The 23,603-nt window shown below is 44.0% G+C and overlaps 1 protein-coding gene across 2 annotated transcripts; it reads right to left on the minus strand.

The window, feature by feature from the left end:
- Positions 1-254: 254 nt before the first annotated feature.
- On the minus strand, positions 255-22,659 carry R3HCC1 (R3H domain and coiled-coil containing 1). 2 transcript variants are annotated; one of them, XM_058194347.1, is made up of 8 exons: positions 22,544-22,659; positions 19,996-20,125; positions 18,321-18,458; positions 14,499-15,828; positions 9,859-10,031; positions 5,745-5,815; positions 3,505-3,600; positions 255-890 (listed from the first exon to the last, which is right to left on the minus strand). In XM_058194347.1, exons 1-8 carry the CDS (start codon positions 22,641-22,643, stop codon positions 742-744), a joined length of 2,187 nt encoding a protein of 728 aa, XP_058050330.1. In that variant the 5' UTR covers positions 22,644-22,659; the 3' UTR covers positions 255-741. The 2 variants fall into 2 exon arrangements, with proteins under 2 accessions (XP_058050330.1, XP_058050331.1); XM_058194348.1 differs by lacking the exon at positions 22,544-22,659 and adding an exon at positions 22,372-22,514.
- Between the last annotated feature and the right edge of the window lie 944 nt (positions 22,660-23,603).

Here is a 23,603-nt window from a genome sequence, read left to right on the forward strand (position 1 = left end):
TCCGCTGGCATCCCAACGGGTTATCTCTCAAATGTATTTGGAAGCTGAAACCGGGCAAGATATCAATTGGGTTCTGTCTGTGGGTTATGAAGCCAGAGCGACGGATTTGTCCGATAGATCAAAAAGCTACGGTATGTTCTTCCCAGCCAAGAAATTCCCCTGTCTCCAGCCTGTAACCTGAGAGTAAGCCCAGCTTTGAAAGGGACGGCGGGTTTGGGAGGAGAGACAAAAGCCACGAGGAGGAAAGGAGACCGTTTTGATACCAGTTGAAAGAATTTTAATTGTGTCTCTTGACGGCAATGAGATGCTAGCTCCAACCAATTTTTTTGCAGAGCGGTTTAAAAAAAAAAAACAGGTTCCAAAAACTAATCGGGCCTATCACTTTCATGCTAACAAAGGTGTTCGATCAAGGTGTTTCTGGCAAACCCTTTAAACTTGGCGGACGAGGCTCTTCTCTTTAGGCTGCAGCGCCCTCCTGTGGGGCCTTCCCGGATCAGCCTCCGTCCCATTCATCCATTCCCACAGATTAACTTCCCAAGCGACTTGGGGAATTTTCCAGTTCCAACGCACAACCAAGTTGTGATTATTGCCACCGGCCTGTCGCTACTTCAAAACAACAACAACAACAACACCACCGACACAACCCCCCCCCAAAAAAAGAACAGATGACACCCGCCGTCATCACACTGTTGTATACATTGTTTTAATGCCACCCCAAAGTCACTTCAAACCACTCTGGTTTTAATCTGGCAGGTTGATGGTTGCCGATTCCAATCCTTGGCAGCTTGAATTCTGCTGATATTTGCGCTGTAATCCTAAGGCTCTGGTTACTAGTCGTCGGGCTACTGCTGTATCTGTCTGGGGTCTTTCTTTAGCCAGCTGAAGGAGCTCTGAGGAAGGAAAAAAGAGAGAGAGAAAGATGGCAGAGAAGGAATAGGAGAATTGGGAAAGAATTGGAGAAGGAGCCTTATGAAGCCTGGCCTAATGGGCTCGAAGCAGGAGTGCTATTCAGCAGGTTCTGCAGAACCGGTAGCGGAAATTTTGAGTAGTTCGGAGAACCGGCAAATACCGTCTCTGGCTGGCCCCAGAGTGGGGTGGGAATAGAGATTTTGCAATATCCTTCCCCCAGGAGTGGGGAGGGAACGGGGATTTTGCAGAATCCTACCCCTGCCACGCCCACCAAAAGCCACACCATGCCCATCAAGCCATGCCCACAGAACCAGTAATAACAAAAAATTTGAATTCCACCATTGGCTCGAAGCCACAAATCATTGTATTTCATCGGGTAGATCACATCTAATCTAAATGTACAGAGGACTTTAATGTTAGAATTTCTCCCCCCCACACACACACATACATACATACATATCCTGTTTCCCCGAAAATAAAACATCGCCTGATAATAAGCCCAATCGGGCTTTGAAATGCATGTGCTAAAATAAGCCTCCCCCCAAAAAATATTTAAATGGAGAGCTGGAAATTTTACACATTAACAGAGTTGGAAGGGACCTTGTGGGTCATTTAGTTCAACCCACCGGCCAAGCGTGAGACCCTACACCAGTGGTTCTCAACCTTTATAGTGCTGCGACCCCTTTAATACAATTCCCCACGATGTGGCGACCCCAACCGTAAAATTATTTTCATTTTGAATTTATCGCACCTGAAGCCGTATTGGCTAGCGATCTGAACTGCTTGCGATTGCCTTGAGGACGGAGGCATTAAAGCGGAGACTCCTCCCCTATTAAGTTTATGGCGCCTGAAGCCAGATTAGGCTAGCGATTGGGAGTGATTGCAGCTGGCTTGAGAGGGAGACATCAGAGCAAAGATTTCTCTCTTTTTTAATTCATCATCGCGCCTGAAGCCGAACTTGGCTAGCGATTTGAACAGCCTACAGCTGGCTTGTGGAGTCAACCATTGGAGCGCGATTCTTCGACTTGCAAGTATACTTTCCATATTTCCGATGGTCTTAGGCGACCCCTGGCAAATCGTCATTCGACCCCCAATGGGGTCGCGACCCACAGGTTGAGAACCGCTGCCCTACACCATTTCTGACAAATGGCTGTCCAATCTCTTCTTGAAAGCCTCCAGTGATGAAGCTCCCACAACTTCCGAAGGCAACTTCTTGTCCCATCTTGCTCCACATGCCCCAAAATAATAAGACCTCCCCCCAAATAAGGCCAAGCGCTTATTTTGGGGTTCAAAAAAATAGTAAGACAGGGTCTTATTTTCGGGGAAACACGGTACATACGTATGTACACATTTTCAAAGAATGTTAATGTCAGGGTTCCAAGTAACACCCCAGTTAAAATGCAAAATTCCCCCCCCCCAAAAAAGGGATTTTTTTATCCAAAATAAACAAAGAATACAAAAACACATTAAAAATGTGCTTTGACAAAAGACAAAGACACACACACACACACACACACACACAAACACACAAACAGGTAGTCTTCGACTTACAACTGTTCATTTAGTGACCGTTCAAAATTACAAGAGCACTGAAAAAAGTGATCGTTTTTCACACTTTAAGGTCCGCTGCAGCCTCCCTATGATCAAATTCAGACCCTTGGCAACTGGTATGTAATTATGATAGTCGCATGTCTATCGAGGTCACGTGATCCTCCTTTGCGACCTCCGGACACGCCAAGTCAACGGGAAAGTCCGAGTCGCTTAACAGTCGTGTCACTAGCTTAACAATTGCTGTGATTCACTTAGCAAGTGTGGCCGAAAAGGTCGTAAAAGGGGGGCAAAATTCCACTGAACAAATGTCTCACTTAGCAACAAGAATTTTGGGCTCAGTTGTGGTTGCCAGTTGAGGACTACCTGTATTATCCTCTCTAGTTGAATACTAATCAATATACTGCAACAGGATTAGTTTTCCACCACTTGTCAAACAGGCCCGAAATTTTTGAACTTCTCACTCTGTTTGCAAATTATTAACCAGTCATCTATCTATTACAAAGGACTTCAAACTTGGCAGCTTTAAGACTTGTGGACTTCAACTCCCAGAATTCTCCGGCCAGCTATGCTTTGTGTTCCTTGTGTGTCCAATCAACACTTGGCCCATAAAGAATTCTATTCCAGTCTCTTCTACCTTCTTCTACTTTCCAGACCTTCCTCTCCTTCTCTTATCTACATCCTCTCCTCCCTCCACCCTACACCTTCCTTCTCCCTCTTCTACCCCTCTTCCTTCCTCTTCTCCTGTTAAAAAGGGGGGGGGGTGACTGGGCAAGCCCGACTAATTGTATATAACTGTACATTGGATGAATTATTTGATATGATTGTAAAAATAAAACTTTTTATAAAAAAAAATAATAATAATAATTCTATTCCAGTCTAGTCTATTTGGCCACAAGAACTTCCCTGCTGCTGGCAAGTCATCGCAAAACCATGCTAGAATTTAGAAGCAAGAGGTGACACAAAGGCACCTCTATTTGCATAGAAGGCAAACAGGTCTCCTGCTGCTTTTAGGAGAAGGCATGCCAAACCGGTTACATATCTTACTTGGACGCTGAAGTGCCTTAATTTTCGACTGTCTCGTTCCATGGATCAGAGGCCGGATTTTGACGGAGGTATAGTTCTGTTCCAGGGCTTGAGATGCTGAAAAAAATGAGAGAGAATCCTTTGAGATACTGATTCGCAGAAGATACTTTTGAGCTCAATGCTCCCAGCGTTGGTCTCATGTAAGGCGGTGGCTTAATGGCTAAGACGCTGAGCTTGTGGATCGAAAGGTCGGCAGTTCAGCGGTTCAAATCCCTAGTGCTGCCGTATAACGGGGTGAGCTCCCGTGACTTGTCCCAGCTTCTGCCAACCTAGCAGTTTCGAAAGCAGGTAAAAAATGCAAGTAGAAAAAATAGGGACCACCTTTGGTAGGAAGGGAACAGTGTTTCGTGCGCCTCTGTCGTTGAGTCATGCCGGCCACATGACCATGGAGACGTCTTTGGACAGCGCTGGCTCTTCAGCTTTGAAATGGAGATGGCACCACTCCCTAGAGTCGGGAAAAACTAGCACATATGTGCGAGGGGAACCTTTACCTTTTTCTTTAAGGCAGTTATTAGAGGTTGTCTTGGGGGAGCGATAACATTGCATGGCCTTTTTCTATCCCAGGGACCTGATGACATGGTCCATGCGTTCATCTGCAGTAGCCCAAGAATGCCCAGGATCTGGCCAGCGGGCCTTTTTGTTTGACATGTCTGTTCTAGAGCAAGGGTCTGTTCTAGAGCAAGGATCTCAGGGACCACTAAATTCACGATTTTAAATCCCACGTACCACTAATATGATCTGCCTAATGACCGGCTGGGTGGGCGTGGCTAGGTGGTCATGTGACTGGATGGGCGTGGCCAACTCGATGTCACTCTCGTCGAGGGGCGCCTCGCCAGCCTCTACTCACCCCTCCCCTTGCAGCTACTCCTCGCCTGCCTGCCCAGGCTCCTTAGGCCCCCAACAGGAAGCAGTTGTTGGAGCTAAGCAGCCACCATGAGAAAGAGTTGACAAAACAGCTGGCTCAGTTCAAATTGGAGCTGGCTGAGAAGGAGGCTTAGCAGAAGCACCTCACTGAGAGCTAGGAGTATAGGCTTTCCAAGCAGAGGAAAGACCTGCGGGAGCGCAAGGCCAGGTACCGGTGCCTGGAAGCTCAGCGGGCTGAGATGGTCAGCCAGTTCCAGGCCATGATGCAGTCCCACTGCAAGGAGGCCCTCTGGCTCTTCACCACCAGCAGCACTTCCCTCCAGCCTTCACCCAAAGCCCCACACCAGGAGGCTGAAGCAGACCTCAAGTCGGAATTTCTGCCCCCCTCCAACCCCCACAAAAAAAAACCCAAAGGGGGAGACACTCTGCAGTGACACAAATGTTCATTGCATGTATCTGGCCCAGGGGCCATAGTTTGAGGACCTCTAATTTAGTGCAATATAAAAAAAGGCAAATAATTTTTCAGCGGACTACCAAAGTTTTTTCGCGGACCACCAGTGGTCCATGGACCACCAGTTGGTGACCGCTGTTCTAGAGTATCGACATCTTTTTTTTTGTATCATGGTGACCAGAACTGGACATAGTATTCCAATTCTTCCAACCCAGTTTTGCAGAGGGAGGGAGAGGGGAGACAAAGGCATCAACAGCCATTAAATAAGAAGCAATGGCAGACTTTATTTGGCGCACTAAAAGCAAGATTGTTGTGTCTCGTCCAATCTCACCTCAGCCGGGGTCTTCTTATCTGCTTCCGAACACGGAGGAATGTTCTAGTATGCCTCCCGGCCCCAGCCCTGGCTCCATGCCCAGACAGGCTGAAGAGGAGGAAGTATCTCCAGGCCCCAGCTCTGGCTCCATGCCCAGGCAAACGGAGCAACTAGACCCCTCCCCCTCCTCCACAGCATGTGAGCCTGAGGAAGGTCAATTACCAACAGCTGCCGACTGGAGTGACCCTCACGTCAGAAGACTTGATAGGCGGAGGCAACAGAAGGAAGGGAGGGGCAGGCCTGGATAAGTGCTGAGTCATGGAGCCACACCCCATGGCCTATATAAAGGATCTGCTTTCTGGCATTCTCTGAGTCAGGCAAAGTCTAAACATATCTTGCTGAAGTCACTTTCTGGTGTCCTGCCTGCCCTGAGGACTTTGCTAGGACTTTGGCAGAGCTGCAGAGGCACGCCTGATTCGGATTTCCCTGACCCGGCAGTCTGCGGAGGAGTGGGACACGACAAAGACTTGTGCACACACACACACACACACACACACACACAGACAAAATTACCTGCTGCCAAACTGGAAAAGATCCCGAGGGCATGAGTGTCGTCAACCCACTGCAACTTAAATCCACTCTCTCTGAAAGAGACAGACCAGAGTCACAATTCTTTAAATGTCACAATTTCATCGGAGTAAGATTTCATGCAAAAGCAGATCTGGCGCTTTTATCTCTCTCCAAGCACTTTCTGTATTCCTGCCCAGTAAGCAAGAATGGAAGGGACTGGGTTGGTTGTATACAGAGAGTAGCACCGAACTCAATGATATGGGGGTTTCAAAATGGGGTGGCATGGGACCCACATGCGAATCTGTGTTTGTACAACTTCAGCAGGCATGACACATCTGGTGGTGTGGTTAGGCCAGGGGTCTACAAATTTGGCTCTTTTATGACTTGTGGACTTCAACTCCCAGAGTTCCTTAGCCAGTTGGCTGAGGAACTCTGGGAGTTGAAGTCCACAAGTCTTAAAAGAGCCAAGTTTGCAGATCCCTGGGTTAGGTTAATATTTCCAGCCTTGTCCATTTCCTGGCATGTAGACTTCAGATCCCACAATTGCACAGCCAGCTTGGCCATTGATGAGAATTTGGGGAGTTGAAGTCCACACACTTGAAAGTTGCCAAGGTTGGGAAACACAGGGATAAATTCTTCTTAATTCGGTCATAGGCCAGCATGAGAATACAGAAATCACAGTTCATTTAAAAAATGAAGTACAAAAGAAGGGATATGAATATATATAAATATTCTAGAATATCTAAAATATCTGGAGGGCAGGGTTAGAAGCAAAGCTCTAGGCCAGGGTTATCAAACTGGATTTCTTTTTTTTATAAGTTTTTTATTTTTTAAATTTTTTTTTACAAACATATCAATATGTGAACTGTATGGCGCCTGGGTGTCATATGTTCTAATACAAATAAGATTATTAGCATTAGTCGCAGTTATTACTTCAATCCAATTTATATATTTCTAATAGTAATACATATTTATATAAAGTTACAATATTTCATTATTCAACTATTCCATATTGTCTCTTATTATTGCTCTTATTTTATTATATAAAAGTGTATGCACTAATATTCTCCTTTTCTCTTATTTCTATCTCTTATTCTAACTTTTAATCATGTCGTCCTTTATTAAAAAAACATTTTCTTTCTATTCTACTTAACTTCTAATCAGGTCACCTACCTATAAAAAAAAGGGAAGGAAAGAAAGAAGGCAAATCAAAACAACACCAAAAACAAAAAAAAAACATCTATCCATCATCTCCTCTCCGCTTCAATACTTTAGTTGCTATGGTGTTTTTTTTGTTTTTGACCTATCTTCCGTTTTCGTCTCTAAAATCTTTATCTCTTTCTACATCTGCTTCTTGGCTGTTCAATCTGAGTATCTTCCAGTGGTGAAATCCAATTTTTTTTACTCCTGGTTCTGTGGGCATGGCTTTGTGGGCGTGGTATGGCTTGATGGGCATGGCAGGGGAAGTTTATTGCAAAATCTCAATTTCCACCCAGTCCAGGGGAAGGATAATACAAAATCTCCATTCCCACCCAACTCCAGGGGAAGGATATTGCAAAATCTCCATTCCCTCCCCACTCCAGGGGGAAGGATATTGCAAAATCTCCATTTCCACCCCACTCTGGGACCAGCCAGAGGCGGCATTTGCCGGTTCTTCGAACAGCTCAAAATTTCCGCTACCGGTTCTCCAGAACCTGTCAGATCCTGCTGGATTTCACCCCTGGTATTTTCCCCACCTCTACCCTCCTCCTCCACTGCCTAGGCAAATTGGATTTCTTCAACGGCCAGATCAGCATTGAAGTTCTCCTAAGCGGGCCTGTGGAAGGGGGGAGGAGCCAGGACAGACACCTCCTGCAGCACCCAAAAAGGAGTGCAGGGGGGGACACAAGCAGCCCACCCACCCTACTTTTGGCCTGGATGGCCTCCTGCAGCACCCTGCTAGCCAAAGCGGGGCACGAGGGGCTGCACACAGCCTCCCCGTGATCCATTTTTGCTAGCAGAGGCACCGTGGGCCGGTCCTTTGCTATTTCCAGGCCAGTCCCATGGGCCAGATTTAAGCACCCTATGGGCCGGATCCGACCTGAGGGCCTTGAGTTTGACACCCCTGCTCTAGACCAGCGGTTCTCAACCTGTGGGTCGGGACCCCGTTGGGGGTCGAATGACGATTTGCCAGGGGTAAACTTAATAGGGGATGAGTCTCCGCTTTAATGCCTCCGTCCTTAAGGCAATCGCAAGCAGTTCAGATCGCTAGCCAATAGGGCTTCAGGCGTGATAAATTCAAAACGAAATTAATTTTACGGTTGGGGTTCACCACATCGTGGTGAATTGTATTAAAGGGGGTCGCAGCACTATAAAGGTTGAGAACCACTGCTCTAGACTAAAAGAGACTAGTGGGCAATACTTGACTGTAGACAGAGAGATGGAGTCAGAGTGAGATAATAATAGCATTTTAAGAGAAAACAAATCAGAATGACCAGGGTATTTAAGAAAACGTGGAAACGATAACATCTGGCGTGCAGAAAACATGCTGCAAAAAATTCAGTCATTCTACACCGCATGGGCAGTCTCTGTTTGAAAAGGAGTCTCTGTATCTTCCTTCACTAAATGTTGCTGGAAGGGCATTGAATCTGACTAAAAAAGGCCCTTCTGAGTCTTGGATGGTTAGATTAGAGCTGTGGCGACGCAGTGGTCAGAACACAGTATTGCAGGCTAACTCTGCCCACTGCCAAGAGTTCGATCCTGACCAGCTCAAGGTTGACTCAACCTTCCATCTTTCCAAGGTGGGTAAAAGGAGGACCCAGATTGTTGGGCGCAATAGGCTGACTCTGTAACCCGCTCAGAGAGGGTCTGTAAAGCACTGTGAAGCGGTATATAAGTCTAAGTGCTATTGCTATTATTGAATTGTGGGAAAGAATCAGATTCAAGTCATCATTGGACCATGGAACTCCTTTGCTGACTTTGGACCAGTCAATCTTTCTCAATCCAATCTATCCTACAGTGCTTTAGGGCAGGGATCTCCGAACTTGGCAACTTTAAAACTTGTGGACTTCAACTCCCAGAATCCCCCAGACAGCATGACTGGCTGAGGAACTCTGGGAGTTGAAGTCCACAAGTCTAAAAATGGCCAAGTTTGGAGACCCCTGTTTTAGAGAATAAGAGAAGGAAACACCTCTGTAGAAGTTGCCTTCAGCTCTCAGAAAAAAAAAAGGTCTGGAGTGAAATTTATGTATTTGTTTATTAAATTTGTATAGCCACCCATTTCACCCAAAGTGACTCTGGGGCAGTCTTACAGCAATGGAGTGAAACCAATCACTAACGTAATAAATTATTTTTCCTAAGGATTCTAGCAAGGCACGGATGAGTGGTCAGGTCATCCTAGTTCAGATATTGCTGGGGGGGAAATAAAGCTCATTATTTTTTTTTCCTTTCTTTTTCTCAGTGCTGCATTTCCCAAGAAGATCTCACCAGCCTCCCCTTCATGTGTATTAATTAGGCTAAAAAATATTATGCCTGCAACATACCCAGCTCTTTGGTTTGGCCTCCAATTATCTGTCAGCTCAGAGAGGAATTGCCCTAATCAAGGGATAAACAGTAGGTGTCCTGAAGAATGTATTCTATTTAATCTCCATTTTTTTCCAATGCCATCAAAGAAAAAAGAGACTGCATAAGCTGCCTAATTAACTTTGTGAATCCGTCATTGCGTAATGCGGAAAGGACTATTAAGGGAAGCTGTATGAATGCTTTGAATTAAGGGAGGCTGTTTGAGTGGGACGCGGTGGCTCAGGGGCTAAGACGCTGAGCTTGTCGATCGAAAGGTCGGCAATTCAGCGGTTCAAATCCCTAGTGCCACGTAACAGGGTAAGCTCACGTTACTTGTCCCAGCTTCTGCCCACTTAGCAGTTCGAAAGCACGTAAACAAATGCAAGTAGAAAAATAGGGACCACCTTTGGTGGGAAGGAAACAGCGTTCCGTGCGCCTTTGGTGTTGAGTCATGCCGGCCACATGACCACGGAGACGTCTTCGGACAGCGCTGGCTCTTCGGCTTTGAAACGGAGATGAGCACCGGCCCCTAGAGTCAGAAACATCTAGCACCAGAACAAGAAACACCACCACTTACTGGAAATCTGCAAAGGCCTCCATAAGATGTTCTGTTTTTAGCAATGGGGAAAAATCATAGATCTCAAGCACGTGGCCAAAATCTCCTTCGTTGATCTGTGCCTCCCCATAGCTGGAATAATCGAACTGAATCTTCTCAATGCTTATGTCTTTTATGGTCAAATAATTTGTGATCTGAAAAAGAGCAAAAAAAAAATAATCACCTTTTTACATCTTTATTTATTTATTTATTATTTAAATTAAATTTAAATTTAAATTTATTATTTAAATTCTCCCAGAGGACTCAAGGCGGTTTACAGCCAAAAATAAAACAATCAATATAAAAGTTAAAACCAATTTAAAAGCGAAAGTTCAAAGTTGGCTGGACCAATTAAAACCAATAAAAATAACCCCGTTTAAAACCATTAGGCCAGTCCTGCGCGATGAAACAGAAATGTTTTCAGCTCGCGTCGAAATCGCATCTTCACTTCTATACAGTAAGAATCATTAACACAAACCACAATCAGCAAAATTAGGCAATCGTCATTCTGGGTGTGCTTTTAAACATTTTAAGCAACAGCTGAAATACCATGTTGGAATTCAATGTCTACAATTATAATTCATATGGCCATCTACTGACTAAATAAATTCCTGCTAATTAAGGTTCACAGAGCAATTCTCCGATCCCATAAAAAGAATAAAAGCCCAGAAATAGCTTTGCAGGCGTACAATTCTAATGATGAGGTAGACTGGCAATTTCAATAAAGCCTCTATAACACAGTGGAAAATATAAAAACTTTTAAACAATAAAATACACAGAATGCATAACTTTGTTGTTTGTATCTTATGATTTATGTCAATTGCTTTTATTTAGTATCTTATTACGATCTCCGTTGATTGCTTATGTAGTATCCTATGACTAACACTGAGTGTCGCATCTTGTTTTATGGTGATTATGTTTTATGATTACGATCATGATTTATCGTTTTGTTGCTTTTATGTATACTGAGAGCTTATGCACCGGGCGACAAATCCCTTGTGGGTCCAATCACACTTGGGCAATAAAGAATTCTATTTGAAGGTGAAATGGTTAAAGAAACAATGATCAAATGGGCAAATGTTTTTGGATATAATATAGAACTGGAGAAATGGGAAAAAATGTGGGAAACAAATATAAAATTGTCTATGCGGCATTCAAGGAAAACCAGTTGAAGATGTTTTACAGATGCCATCTTCCACCGGCAAGACTTGCTAAGATGTACCCGAACAGTTCTCCAATATGCTGGAAGTATATTGCAAAAAAGTATATCGAACGTACTGTATTACCATTTATGGTGGACATGTCCATCTGCAAAAAAAAAATTTGGGCCAAAATCAGAAAATGGCTGGAAGAAATAACTGACCAACACATAGACTGGAAATCAGAGACCTTTTTGCTGGGAATATTCAATAAGAAATACAGTAAAGAAATAAGGTATCTAATCTTACACATAATAACAGCCGCAAGAATATCCTCTGCACAGAACTGGGAAAATGAGAATATACCATCGGAGGAGGAAGAGATAAGGAAAATTCTGGACTGTGCTGAGATAGATAAATTTACAAAGGAGATAAAAGAAAAAGGAAGATACAGAATATTTTATGGTCTGGAATAAATTGTATAATTAGAAATGGTAAATGATGAAAAAGGGGAAAAGGTCACACATAGACACACACACAAAAAGGGGGTAGTGCATGAAAGAAAATGAATTGTTATAATGATAGGTATGATGGAATATATACAGAAATAAGGGATAATGGGACAAAATAAATAAGTATAATTAAAGGAAACGAGAGGGAGAAAATGTGAATAATAGAAGAATACCGAAACAAAGCTGATGTAAAGAAGGAGAATATGTTTTAGGTTAGTGTTTATTACGTCTTGTGGTTTTTTTAAAAAAAATATTTAAAAATAAAAAGAATTTGATTTGATTTAAAATATTTAAAAGAGCAACGATACTCCTTAAAATAGTTCTGCTTTCCCTGCGCTTAAAGACAATCATATCTGGGTTTTGTTTTTTCTCTAACGTTACTTGAACCCTCTAATTCATTACCAATCAAAAGCTGTTCAACTGCAATGGATTAAAAAAAAAAAAGGAATCAAATCAAGAAAGACAGAATCGTGTTTGCGTATTAAGTATTTTGCACTACTTTTTCACTTCCCAAGAAAATGATCAGAGCGGGGGGGAAAAATCTCTGCCAAGTGATGGGCAGCACACTGAGAAACGGCAGGCTGGCTGCTCATTCTAAGCCAAAACCTGATATATATATATATATTTTCCGCCAGGAAATAACATAGCTGCAAACGATGCTGTGGAACAAAATTCCCCTTGAGAAGGACAGAAAATAAACACATGTGCTAAAATCAGAAAGGGCAGGCCCCTCCAGCAGCTGAATCATAGGACGAGGCACAGTGGTGGGATTCAAGTAATTTAACAACCGGTTCTCTGCCCTAATTTATTTATTTATTTATTTATTATATTTGTATACTGCCCATCTCCCGAAGGACTCAGGGCGGTTCACAGCCAATAAAACAACAGAAAACATAAAATACATATAAAACAGCAAAAAGAATAGACAATTAAATTCAGTTGATGCCTTAAAACTTTTAAATACAAATTTAAAACCCCATTTAAACCCCTGATTTAAAAACCCCAATTTAAAACTATGTTCAAGCTAGTCCTGCTCTTCAAAACAGCAACGTCTTCAGCTCGCGGCGGAAGGACCTGAGATCGGGGAGTTGACGAAGCCCCAGAGGGAGCTCGTTCCAGATTTCTTTCAACAACCAGTTTGCCAAACTGCTCAGAAAGTTAACAACCGGTTCTCCCGAAGTGGTGCGAACTGGCTGAATCCCACCACTGACGAGGCAGCGTGGGAGTCAGGATCAGTATCAAGGCAACCTGAGGGCTGCGAGGGGAAAGAAGGAATGGAGCTGGCAGAGAGAGAGAGACACAGAGGCAGAGGCTGGGTCGTCCGTCAACCCTCAGATGGAGAGTCAACAGCCCCCCAGATCTGGAAGTGGCTGATGAGGAAGAGGAGGAACAGCTGGGTCCACTGCCTGGTTCATTTAACAACCGCGTTACTAACTTAACAACTGCACTGATTTCGCTTAACAACCGTGGCATGCAAAGTCGTGAAAATGGGGCAAAACTCACCTAACCATTGTCTCGTTTAGCGACCGTACAACTTGTACTGTTTTACCATGCTCTTTTTACCGGCGTTTTTATTCCAGACCCCTTTGAAATGCTTCAAAAGAGGTGAATTAGGAGGAAGGAAGGAGGAAATAATAAGGGCGGGATACAAATAAGTACTCCACTTACAACAGTTCGTTTAGTGACCGATCAAAGTAACAACAGCACTGAAAAAAGTGAATGTATGACCCAGAGGTGGGTTTCAGCAGGTTCTAACCAGTTCTGGAGAACCGGTAGCGGAAATTTTGAGTAGTTCGGAGAACCAGTAGTAAAAATTCTGACTGGCCCCGTCCCCCTGTCAGGTCTGGAAACCATACTAGACTTTAGGGTTCCAGACGCTGCCACATTTTTCCCCTGAGGGGAAGAAGGGGGATTGAGGGGTATGGTAACATTCTTCAAGCGGTCAAGGTCGGATGGTGTTCACATCTGCAGGAAGAGTGGCAAGAAGATATTAGAATGAACTTGGAGAACGTGGGACCATGTGACCATCAAAGGGGTCAGGGGGGTGGGACTCTTGGGGTTTCTATAACTGGGAAAAGAATCCGGAAGTTCAGTTTTGGAATTTCACTCATCGTGTGCCAGTTTCCTCATGCTAGTAAAGAACTCTGAAAGACAATGGCTTCTGAGTTTTTTTTTATGCAGAAGAGGTTTTTCTGGAACCTTTTTTTTTTTTTTGTTTACATTTATACCCCGCCCTTCTCCGAAGACTCAGGGCGGCTTACAGTGTATAAGGCAATAGTCTCATTCTATTTGTATATTTTTACAAAGTCAACTTATTGCCCCCCCAACAATCTGGGTCCTCATTTTACCTACCTTATAAAGGATGGAAGGCTGAGTCAACCTTGGGCCGGGCTCGAACCTGCAGTAATTGCAGGCTACTGTGTTCTTAATAACAGGCTTGACATTATTCCAAAACTATCCCATCTATTCTCTGCCTCCTGAGTCCTGGCTGATTGGGAGGAAATGGGGATTTTGCAGTATCTTCCCCTGGATTGGGAGGGAATGGAGATTTTACAGTATCCTTCCCATGCCACACCCAAGCCACGCCCACCAAGCCACAGCCACAGAACCGGTAGTAAAAACTTTTGAAACCCACCACTGGTATCACATGATCAAAATTCAGATGATTCTTATTTATGACGGCCGCAGTGTCCTGGGGTCACGTGACCAGCTTTAGTGACCTTCGGACAAACAAAATCAAAAGGGGACGACAGATTCACATAACGACCGCATTGCTAACTTAACAAACGCAGCGGGTCCCTTAGCAACTGAGGCAAGAAAAGTCGTAAAACGGGGCAAAATGTTCCACTTAGCAACATAAATTTGGGGCTCAACCTTGGCCGTATCTCGAGGATTCCCTGGAAATTAAATAAAACCGTTATGTGAAATAAAGCCGGTCTCGTGGAAACAGATAATCATGTCATGCTCTTACCTCTTGCAAGAGTTCCGTCCCGCAATCATCTTCGAATACGCTGCTCTTCCCTTCTGCGGAAGAAACTCCCGTGCTCCTATCCCCAGCAGACAGCTCGAGCCCCGGCCACTGATGCCCCTCCAAGCCTACCAACTCTTTCTTCTGGCTTTCAAACTGTAGCTTGGCTTTGTTGGAGTTGGGGATAGTGGCGTGGAAGTAAGGTTCAGCTTGAGGATTTAGGCGAGATGGGGTTTTGCAACCGTCCCACCTCAATAAGTCCTCCTTCGTGAGTCCAGAGGGCTGGGTTTGGCCACACCCCAACGGAAGGGCAACGGTGCAATCTTGTGGTTGGGTTTCCGCCGGCAACTCACTGTAGTCCTTGGCGGTCTCTACAGTTCTCGCTCCCAGTTCTGGGAGAAGTTTGCACTCCTCTCCTCCATCGGCACATAGGCATGTCCGGTGGTCATTTTCAAAGAGGGGTAAGTCCTGACTAGATTTCAACAGGAAAGCTTTGGAAGCATCTATCCCACCGTTTCCAGGAAGGGACGGGAACGTATCGCATTCTAACAGAATGGAATCCTGGCGGCTTTTATCCAATTCTTCAAGAAAGAGTGGCTTTGTGCTCAACGTTTGGACCTCTGGAGCTTTGATCTTTTGGCCTTCAGGCGAAGTCAAACATCCACTCAGTTTTGAAAGAGCATCAACGAAAGTCTCCATCAGCTCTTCGGGAAGACCTGAGTTTCCACCGCTTTCTGGGACAAAAACATTTCTGCCATCTTTGCATTGGGGATCTATCTCAGATAGGTTTGGACAACTTTCGGACACCAATGTGGCCACCTGCTCATGCTCTTGCTTCTCCAGGTGAGATGCCCTTGGGGTGTCCTTCCAAAGAGAGACGTCTGGGCAGCCCAGAGCACCTCTGCGACTTTGATTGGCAGGCTCCGTATCTGCATGTCTTTGCTTCAGTGGGGGTTGAGACTTTGTGTTTTCATATTCCGCCTTGGATAACCTGTGTCCATCTGGAATCCTTTCACTGCCAGACGTTTGACATTCTTCCTTGTTGCCGCTCATACAATGCAACCCACTCTCAAAGGCTTCCATGGAGCTACCTTGTCCCGTGTCCTCCAGCTTCTTCCGCATCGCCCTGGGGACATAGAGAGCTCTGTCTGGCTTTTTGGGGGGCTGCCTTCTAGCCCGGCCATTTCCCCTTCGGGCTTGGGAACTGTTGGCCAAGGCTTCCATCTGCCGTGGGCCTCCTCTGGATCGGCTCCCTCTGCTTCTGGCATGGGGTGGGTGGTTGAAGTGAGAAGCTTCAACAGCACCATTGGGGCAATCTGGTTCATCTGGCAACCTAAATCCAAGAGAAGAATCCGAAACGCCAAGAAAGAGGCACGTCAGTGTTTAGAACTCCCAAGACCAAAGGCATCCAATTTTGGCTACCCGACGCAAAAACAAAATCAAGACTTTGTCTTATTAAAGAATCCAGTGGCATCTGCTAGCTGTATAACGGCGACTGGGGGGGTGTCACAATCCTTCCAGAGTGTCATAGAAAAATGGCCAGTTACTGCAGATTACTGCTTTTTTTAATCAATACAATTTACATCAGGTATGTGATATTGTATTTTTATTACAATATATATATATATTATATTTTTATAATATATAATCAATTAATAATCAATTAATTTATAATAAAATATGTATTTTATATATTTTATTACAATATATATTTTATAGTATGTGATATTGTATATTGCATTGGGTATATACAACAGAATCCCTTATGCCACCAACTTGAAATTTTTGGACCTGGACAACCTGGAACTATGCCGCCTACGGTCTGACCTAAGCATAGTACACAAAATTGCCTGTTACAACATCCTACCTGTCAACGACTTATTCAGCTTCAACCTCAATAATACAAGGGCAAACAATCGATACAAACTCAAGGTAAACCGCTCCAAACTCGACTGCAGAAAATACGACTTCAGCAACCGAGTGGTCAACGCCTGGAATGCTCTACCTGACTCTGTTGTTACAGCCTCAAACTCCCACAGCTTCAACCTTAGACTGTCTACCGGGGACCTCACCTCATTCCTAAGAGGTCTGTAAAGGGGGCGTGCATAAGCACATCAGTGTGCCTACCGTCCCTGTCCTACTGTCCCTGTTTATTTGTACTCATTTCCTAGTGTTCCTGTCCATGTTTATACTTATGTCTGTTACCTTGTACATGTTCGACAAATTAAATGAATGAATGAATGAATGAATAAATAAATAAATAAATAAATATGAAAGTAGAATAGACTTTGGCTTGTCCGTATTCTTAAGCAAGCAAAAGTGAGAAAAGGATGATCAGTTATGGAATACCCAGGTCTCCACTCTTGGGCAGGGGGCTGGATGAGAAGACCTTTCTAGCCCCGTTATTCTATGATTCTGTAGAAATTCTAACGCAAAATGGCTTCTATGCTGCCTCCTTTGGGGGAAATTTAAGAATTCCGCACTTGCGAAAAAAACTGACACACCTTTAACATTTTGAATGCAAAGAATATGGCAGACTGCTCTGAAACATTAAACTCAGGGGGAGTAAAATGTTTCAGATCCTCATCTTGAAAGGTCTTGCTTGCAAAATGTGAATTAAATTCATTCTGGCAGTTATGGGCTCTTAATCAAAATCCTAATCTCTTCAACTTTCCAACTCTTTCTAGCTTAGTAAAAGAAAAACACACTCTAGCCCCAAAAAATTGAGGCTGGAGTGTGTTTATTTTGTACTGAGCTAGGAAGTGTTGGAAGTCAATTCCCTCTTTTTTTTCTTTTTCTCTTCCCTCTTGTATTCCACACCCCTTTTCCTCGTTCCCTTTCCCGCCCTTAATTTCTTATTTATTTATTTATTTTATATAATAAAATAAAAATAGAAATAGAAAAAAATCTTAATCTCTTATTTGTTTAATTTAATACATTTCCTTTTAATTTATTGTTTTTAAAATTAAATCTTAATCTCTTATTCATTTAATGTGATTCATTTAATTTATTTTTAATTTATTGTTTTCGAAATTAAATCTTAATCTCTTATTCATTTAATGTAATCCATTTAATTTATTGTTTTTGAAATTAAATCTTAATTTCTTGTTCATTTAATTTAATACAGGCTGCATAAACTGAAGGATAGCATCAAGGTCACGTGAAGTGTTAATACCATTTTATAATGCCTTGGTAAGGACACACTTGGAATATTGCATTCAGTTTTGGTCACCACGATGTAAAAAGGATGTTGAGACTCTAGAAAGAGTGCAGAGAAGAGCAACCAAGATGATTAGGGGACTGGAGGCTAAAACATATGAAGAACGGTTGCCGGAACTGAGTATGTCTAGTTTAATGAAAAGAAGGACTAGGGGAGACATGATAGGAGTGTTCCAATATCTCAGGGGCTGCCACAAAGAAGAGGGAGTCAAGCTACTCTCCAAAGCACCTGAGGGTAGAACAAGAAGCAATGGGTGGAAACTAATCAAGGAGAGAAGCAACTTAGAACTAAGGAGAAATTTTCTGACAGTTAGAACAATTAATCAGTGGAACAACTTGATTAACAACTTACAACTCCAGAAGTTGTAAATGCTCCAACACTGGAAGTTTTTAAGAAAAGATTAGATAACCATTTGTCTGAAGTAGTGTAGGGTTTCCTGCCTAAGCAGGGGATTGGACTAGAAGACCTCCAAGGTCCCTTCCAACTCTGTTATTCTAATACATTTAATTTACATTTTAAAAGCAATTAAATTTTATTCACTTATGTAAACCTCTTATTCAGTTCTTAGCGCTGAAAGCCAGCCATTAAAAAAGGGAATCTCCCACCTGACTGCCGCATGACAGACCACTGTCCTCCTCCTCCATCCTTCTCCAACAGAAAAGCTGCTCAGGAGCTCAACGTCATCCACGGTTCGGTGGATCAAGTATCGCAGGCGACTAGATAGAGGAGGAAACAACAGGACTCTGCAAGAAAGGAAGACACAGAATAAAATCAGTTGCTCTCAAGAAAGGGTGGCGCGGTGGCTCAGTGGTTAAGATGCTGGGCTTGTCGGCTGGAAAGCCAATAGCCCATGTCGAGACCTGAGCGCCATGAGATGGAGCGAGTTCCCGTCCTCGCTCCAGTTCCTGCCAATCTAGCAGACTGAAAAGCATGCAAATCATTTTCTTCTTCTTCTTTTAAAAAGTAAAGATTCCCCTTGCACATATGTGCTAGTTGTTCCTAACTCTAGGGGGTGGTACTCATCTCCGTTTCAAAGCTGAAGAGCCAGCGCTGTCCAAAGACGTCTCTGTCGTCATGTGGCCGGCATGACTCAATGCCAAAGGCGCATGGAACGCTGTTACCTTCCCACCAAAGATGGCCCCTATTTTTCTACTTTCATTTTTTACGTGCTTTCGAACTGCTAGGTTGGCAGAAGCTGGGACAAGCAATGGGAGCTCACCCTCATACGTGGCACTAGGGATTCGAACCGCTGAACTGCCGACCTTTTGATCGACAAGCTCAGCGTGTTAGCCACCACGTCCCCGTGTCTTTCTTTAAAGATCTCATAATCCCTTGCGGGGTGGAGTCTGAGTGTTTATTGGCTGGATGCCCATCCTGTCACCAATGAGGAGTTATATGCAGCAGATACATTCTCATCATGCCCAGAGAGAGAAATATCTGCCTCTACCTAGGATCGAAATTAGTGTCTCCTAATTGCAAGGCGAGAGTTCCACTTCTAGGACCGTACCACTTTAGAAAAGCATGCAAATGCAAATAGATAAATAGGTACCACTTTGGTGGGAAGCTAACAGCTGGCCACATGACCGCAGAAATGTCTTCAAGACAGCGGCGCTGGCTCAATGGCCTTGAAACAGACATGAGCACCGCACCCCTCCCCCTCCCCCCCCTATCGTCGGCAACAACTAGCAAAATAAAATCAGCAGGAAGTCCTTTATTTTTTTATTTTAAGAAAGGGACAATTTAGCAGCCACAGGAAGAGAGAAACAGACCCAGTTTGATCTAGCGGTTAACGCACCAGGCTAGAAAGTGGGAGACCATGAGTTCAAGTCCCGCCTTAGCCATGAAAGCCAGCTGGGTGACTTTGAGCCTGTCACGCTCTCTCTCAGCCCAACCCACCTCACAGGGTTGTCGTTGTGTGGAAAAGACGAGGAAGGTGAGTTGGATACGTCTGCTGCCTTGTGTAAAAATAATAAAGGTGGGATACGAATAAATAAATCAAAGTAAGATTTTTTTTTGAAAAAAACCAAAACTATAAAAGGTATGCGAATCAGAAGCAAAATCCAAGTTTGGTAGGAGAGGAACATTCCACGTGTAGCCTCACTTTTAAAAAATCTCTTAAGGAAAAGCAGAGCTAAATTTCATGGATTTTACATGGATTAATCCCTTTTTAAATGAGCTCCTGGTTTTTCTAGCAGAAAAGGCTCTGCAGCCAGCCAGCCAGCCAGCCAGGCAGACCAAGACTCAAGTTGTGTTTGGGGCAATGAGAGAGGCGCTTCTTACTTTTCCAGCTGGTTCTGTAGCAGGAAGTGGTCCAGTTCCTCCATGATTTTGTCAACAAAGTCATTCTCCATAGGAGAAAGGAACACGCCGTCCAAACAACGCAGCGCCAGGGTGGCAGTGGGGTGGTAGCCTGTTAAGAGGGCAACAAAATTGGGCAGGCAATTAAACCAGGCCAAAAACGTCTGCTCCAATCATCAAGAATAATCTGGTGCTACTGCTTATTTTATTTTTTTTAAATATGCCTATAGAACAGGGGTCTCCAACCTTGGCCACTTTAAGCCTGGCGGACTTCAACTCCCAGAATTCCCCAGCCAGCTTTGCTTTGGGAATTGAAGTCCCCAGGGCGTAAAGTGGCCAAGGTTAGAGACCCCTGCTACAGAATACGTAAGTCCCCTGCTATAGAATACGTAAGTACGACCGCAATTGGGACCAGAATTTTCATTACTAAGCAAGACAATTGTTACGTGAGTCCTGCCTGATTTTACGACATTTATTTTTTTTTGCCATGGATGTTAAGCAAACATTGTGGTTGTGAATCACATGTTCTTTAAGGAACTCAGTCCGTCCGTCCGTCCACCCTCCATCGACTTTGCTAGCTGGGAAGGTGGCAAATGGTGACCATGCAATCCCGGGACATTGCAATTGTTTAAATCCGTGCTGGTTGCCAACCGCATGGATTTAGATCACGCAATCATGGGGATGCTGCAATGGTTGTTAAGTGCAAGTTTAAGTCACTTTTTGCAGTGCCCAGTGCCCTTGTAACTTTGAATGGTTGCCAATTGAATGGTTGTGGATTGAGGATTACTTCTATAGATGCGTATACAGAGGGACTGCTTCATGCATTCTAAAAGCTGACATAGCTAAGAAAATGAATGAATGCACAGGTTACATACAATATCTGCTAAATAGACTTGCAAAATATTGCAAATTGTCTAGGGAATGTTTGGGAAAGGTTTCTATATATGTCCATATATGTATGTATGTATGTATTTGAATTTAAAGGTTTATATATATATATATAATATCCTAGAAGCACGAAGCTGATAACACCAGCCTGAAGATGACGAATGAGACTTCGTCGAAACGTCGCCAAGACGCTTCCAATTTTACGTGGGAGAAAACCGGAATAACCAAAGACCTACATACACACACCCGCAAAAACCTCAGAAAACACACACACACACATCCCAGTATTTATTTATTAGTTTGTTTTATTTATTTATGACAAGGTTTCTATATATATCACCCAGTATTTATTTATTTGTGAGAGTTTAAAAGATTCTATGTATCTCCATCCATCCATCCATCCATCCATCCATCTATCTATCTATCTAGTATCTATCTATCTATCTATCTATCTATCTATCTATCTATCTATCTATCTATCTATCTATCTATCTATCTAGTATTTACCTACCTACCTACCTACCTACCTATCATCTATCTACCTACCTACCTACCTATTATCTATCTATCTATCTATCTATCTATCTATCTATCTATCTATCTATCTATCTATCTATCTATCTATCTATCTATCTATCTATCAGAATTCATATACATCTCCCAGTATTTATTTATTTGAATTTATACGGCTGCCCACTCACTCTCAGTGATTTCTGGGAAGTTTCAACCCCAACAACAAAATAATGACCAATTACAAAATTTTCTTTTCCCTTTCCTCCCCACCCCCACCCCCACCCCCCCGCCTTTTCTAGGTGCAAGGTTATTGTGGCTATTTTAAAGGCAGCGGGTGATTGGTTGGTTGGTTGGTTTTAATGAGCTTATTATTATTATTATTATTATTATTATTATTATTATTATTATTATTATTATTATTATTTTAACCAAACGGACCACCTTGGCCACCTTCAGCAATAGTCTAACTGACCCAAATCGTCTCTGGGGTCAAGAGGCAGCCGGGGGGGGGGAGAGAGAGAGAAAAAGAGTAAGAGAGAGAGAAAGAGAGAGAGGGAGGGTGGGGAGGGGGCGACGACACACAAAGCCACCGCGCATCTACAACCAGCTTCCGCCAGTTCTCTCCCGAGGACCGATCAAACGAAGCAGCCTCTTCGAGCGGGCGCCACTGGAGCCACATAGCCGCAAAGGAGAACGGGCGGTGTGGGTGGGTGGCTGGGAGGTTGGCTTGGATCTCTACCACCACCCACCCACCCACCCTTTCCCCGAGATAGGGAGGCCTCGCTGGAGTCCTACCCCGAAACCATCACCTGCCGGGCTCTGCCCACCTGCGCCCCCCACCCCCCATCTCCCATCTCCCCGGGCATCGCGCGCGCAGCATCTCCAGCATCCGTGCGCTCTGCGGGGAGAGCGCACCGCTGGCTGGGAAAAGTCAAAGGCGGCCCCGCGCGAACCAACCAACGGACTCCAGGCAGAAGCCACTGCGGGACTTCTTCTTCTTCTTCCTCTTCCTCTTCTTCTTCTTCCCCGAGCCGGGACCGCGATTCTGCGGAGGGGGGGAGGAGGGGGAACCCAACACACCAACCCCCCCCCCCAGGCAGCCCACCCGGAGGGGGACCTTGGCACGTACCGCGAGCGAGGCCCCGGCTAAGAGAGCAAGTCCGTCCTCTTTTCCCCGGCAAGCATCTGGCCTTGGCCGGGCTCCTCCCCGCCTCTCCCCCTGCGCCCATCCTGGGTCCACGTGAGCGCCGCCGGCTCGGATTGGGCGGTGCGCCCCGTGGCAGCCGCGCCTCCGCTCCGGCGATGTGGGGAGGAGGAGAGAAAAAATGCTGCTTTTCTCTCTGCGGGGCTGGGATTTCGTTAGAATAGAATTTTTTTTAATTGGCCAAGTGTGATTGGACACACAAGGAATTTGTCTTTGGTGCATAGGCTCTCGGTGTCCATAAAAGAAAAGATACGTTCGTCAAGAACAGAACAGAACAGAACAGAACAGAACAGAATAGAATAGAATAGAATAGAATAGAATAGAATTCTTTATAGGCCAAGTGTGATTGGACACAAGGAATTTGTCTTTGGTGCATAGGCTCTCAGTGTACATAAAAGAAAAGATACGTTCGTCAAGAACAGAACAGAACAGAACAGAATAGAATAGAATAGAATAGAATAGAATAGAATAGAATAGAATTCTTTATAGGCCAAGTGTGATTGGACACAAGGAATTTGTCTTTGGTGCATATGCTCTCAGTGTACATAAAAGAAAAGATACATTCGTCAAAAATAGAATAGAATAGAATAGAATAGAATAGAATAGAATAGAATAGAATAGAATAGAATAGAATTCTTTTATTGGCCAAGTGTGATTGGACACACAAGGAATTTGTCTTTGGTGCATATGCTCTCAATGTACATAAAAGAAAAGATACCTTCATCAAGAATCCTAAGGTACAACACTTGATGATAGTCATAGGGTACAAATAAGCAATCAGGAAACAATCAATATCAATATAAATCGTAAGGATTACCAGTAACAGAGTTACAGTCCTACAGCGATAAGTGGAAGGAGATGGGTGATGGGAACGATGAGAAGATTAATAATAGTGCAGATTTAGTGAATAGGTTGACAGTGTTGAGGGAATTGTTTGTTTAGCAGAGTGATGGCCTTCGGGAAAAAACTGTTCTTGTGTCTAGTT

The sequence above is a fragment of the Ahaetulla prasina genome, chromosome 9, assembly GCF_028640845.1.
Source record: "Ahaetulla prasina isolate Xishuangbanna chromosome 9, ASM2864084v1, whole genome shotgun sequence".
Lineage (NCBI taxonomy): Eukaryota > Metazoa > Chordata > Lepidosauria > Squamata > Colubridae > Ahaetulla > Ahaetulla prasina.

Coding starts and splice junctions, on each gene's coding strand:
- R3HCC1 (XM_058194347.1), bottom strand. CDS start 22,643: ATGGGCGCAGGGGGAGAGGCGGGGAGGAGCCCGGCCAAGGCCAGATGC. Junction 20,126..22,543: donor TAGCCGGGGCCTCGCTCGCG/GTACGTGCCAAG, acceptor CCCTCTTAACAG/GCTACCACCCCACTGCCACC. Junction 5,816..9,858: donor GAGGCCTTTGCAGATTTCCA/GTAAGTGGTGGT, acceptor TGTCTCTTTCAG/AGAGAGTGGATTTAAGTTGC.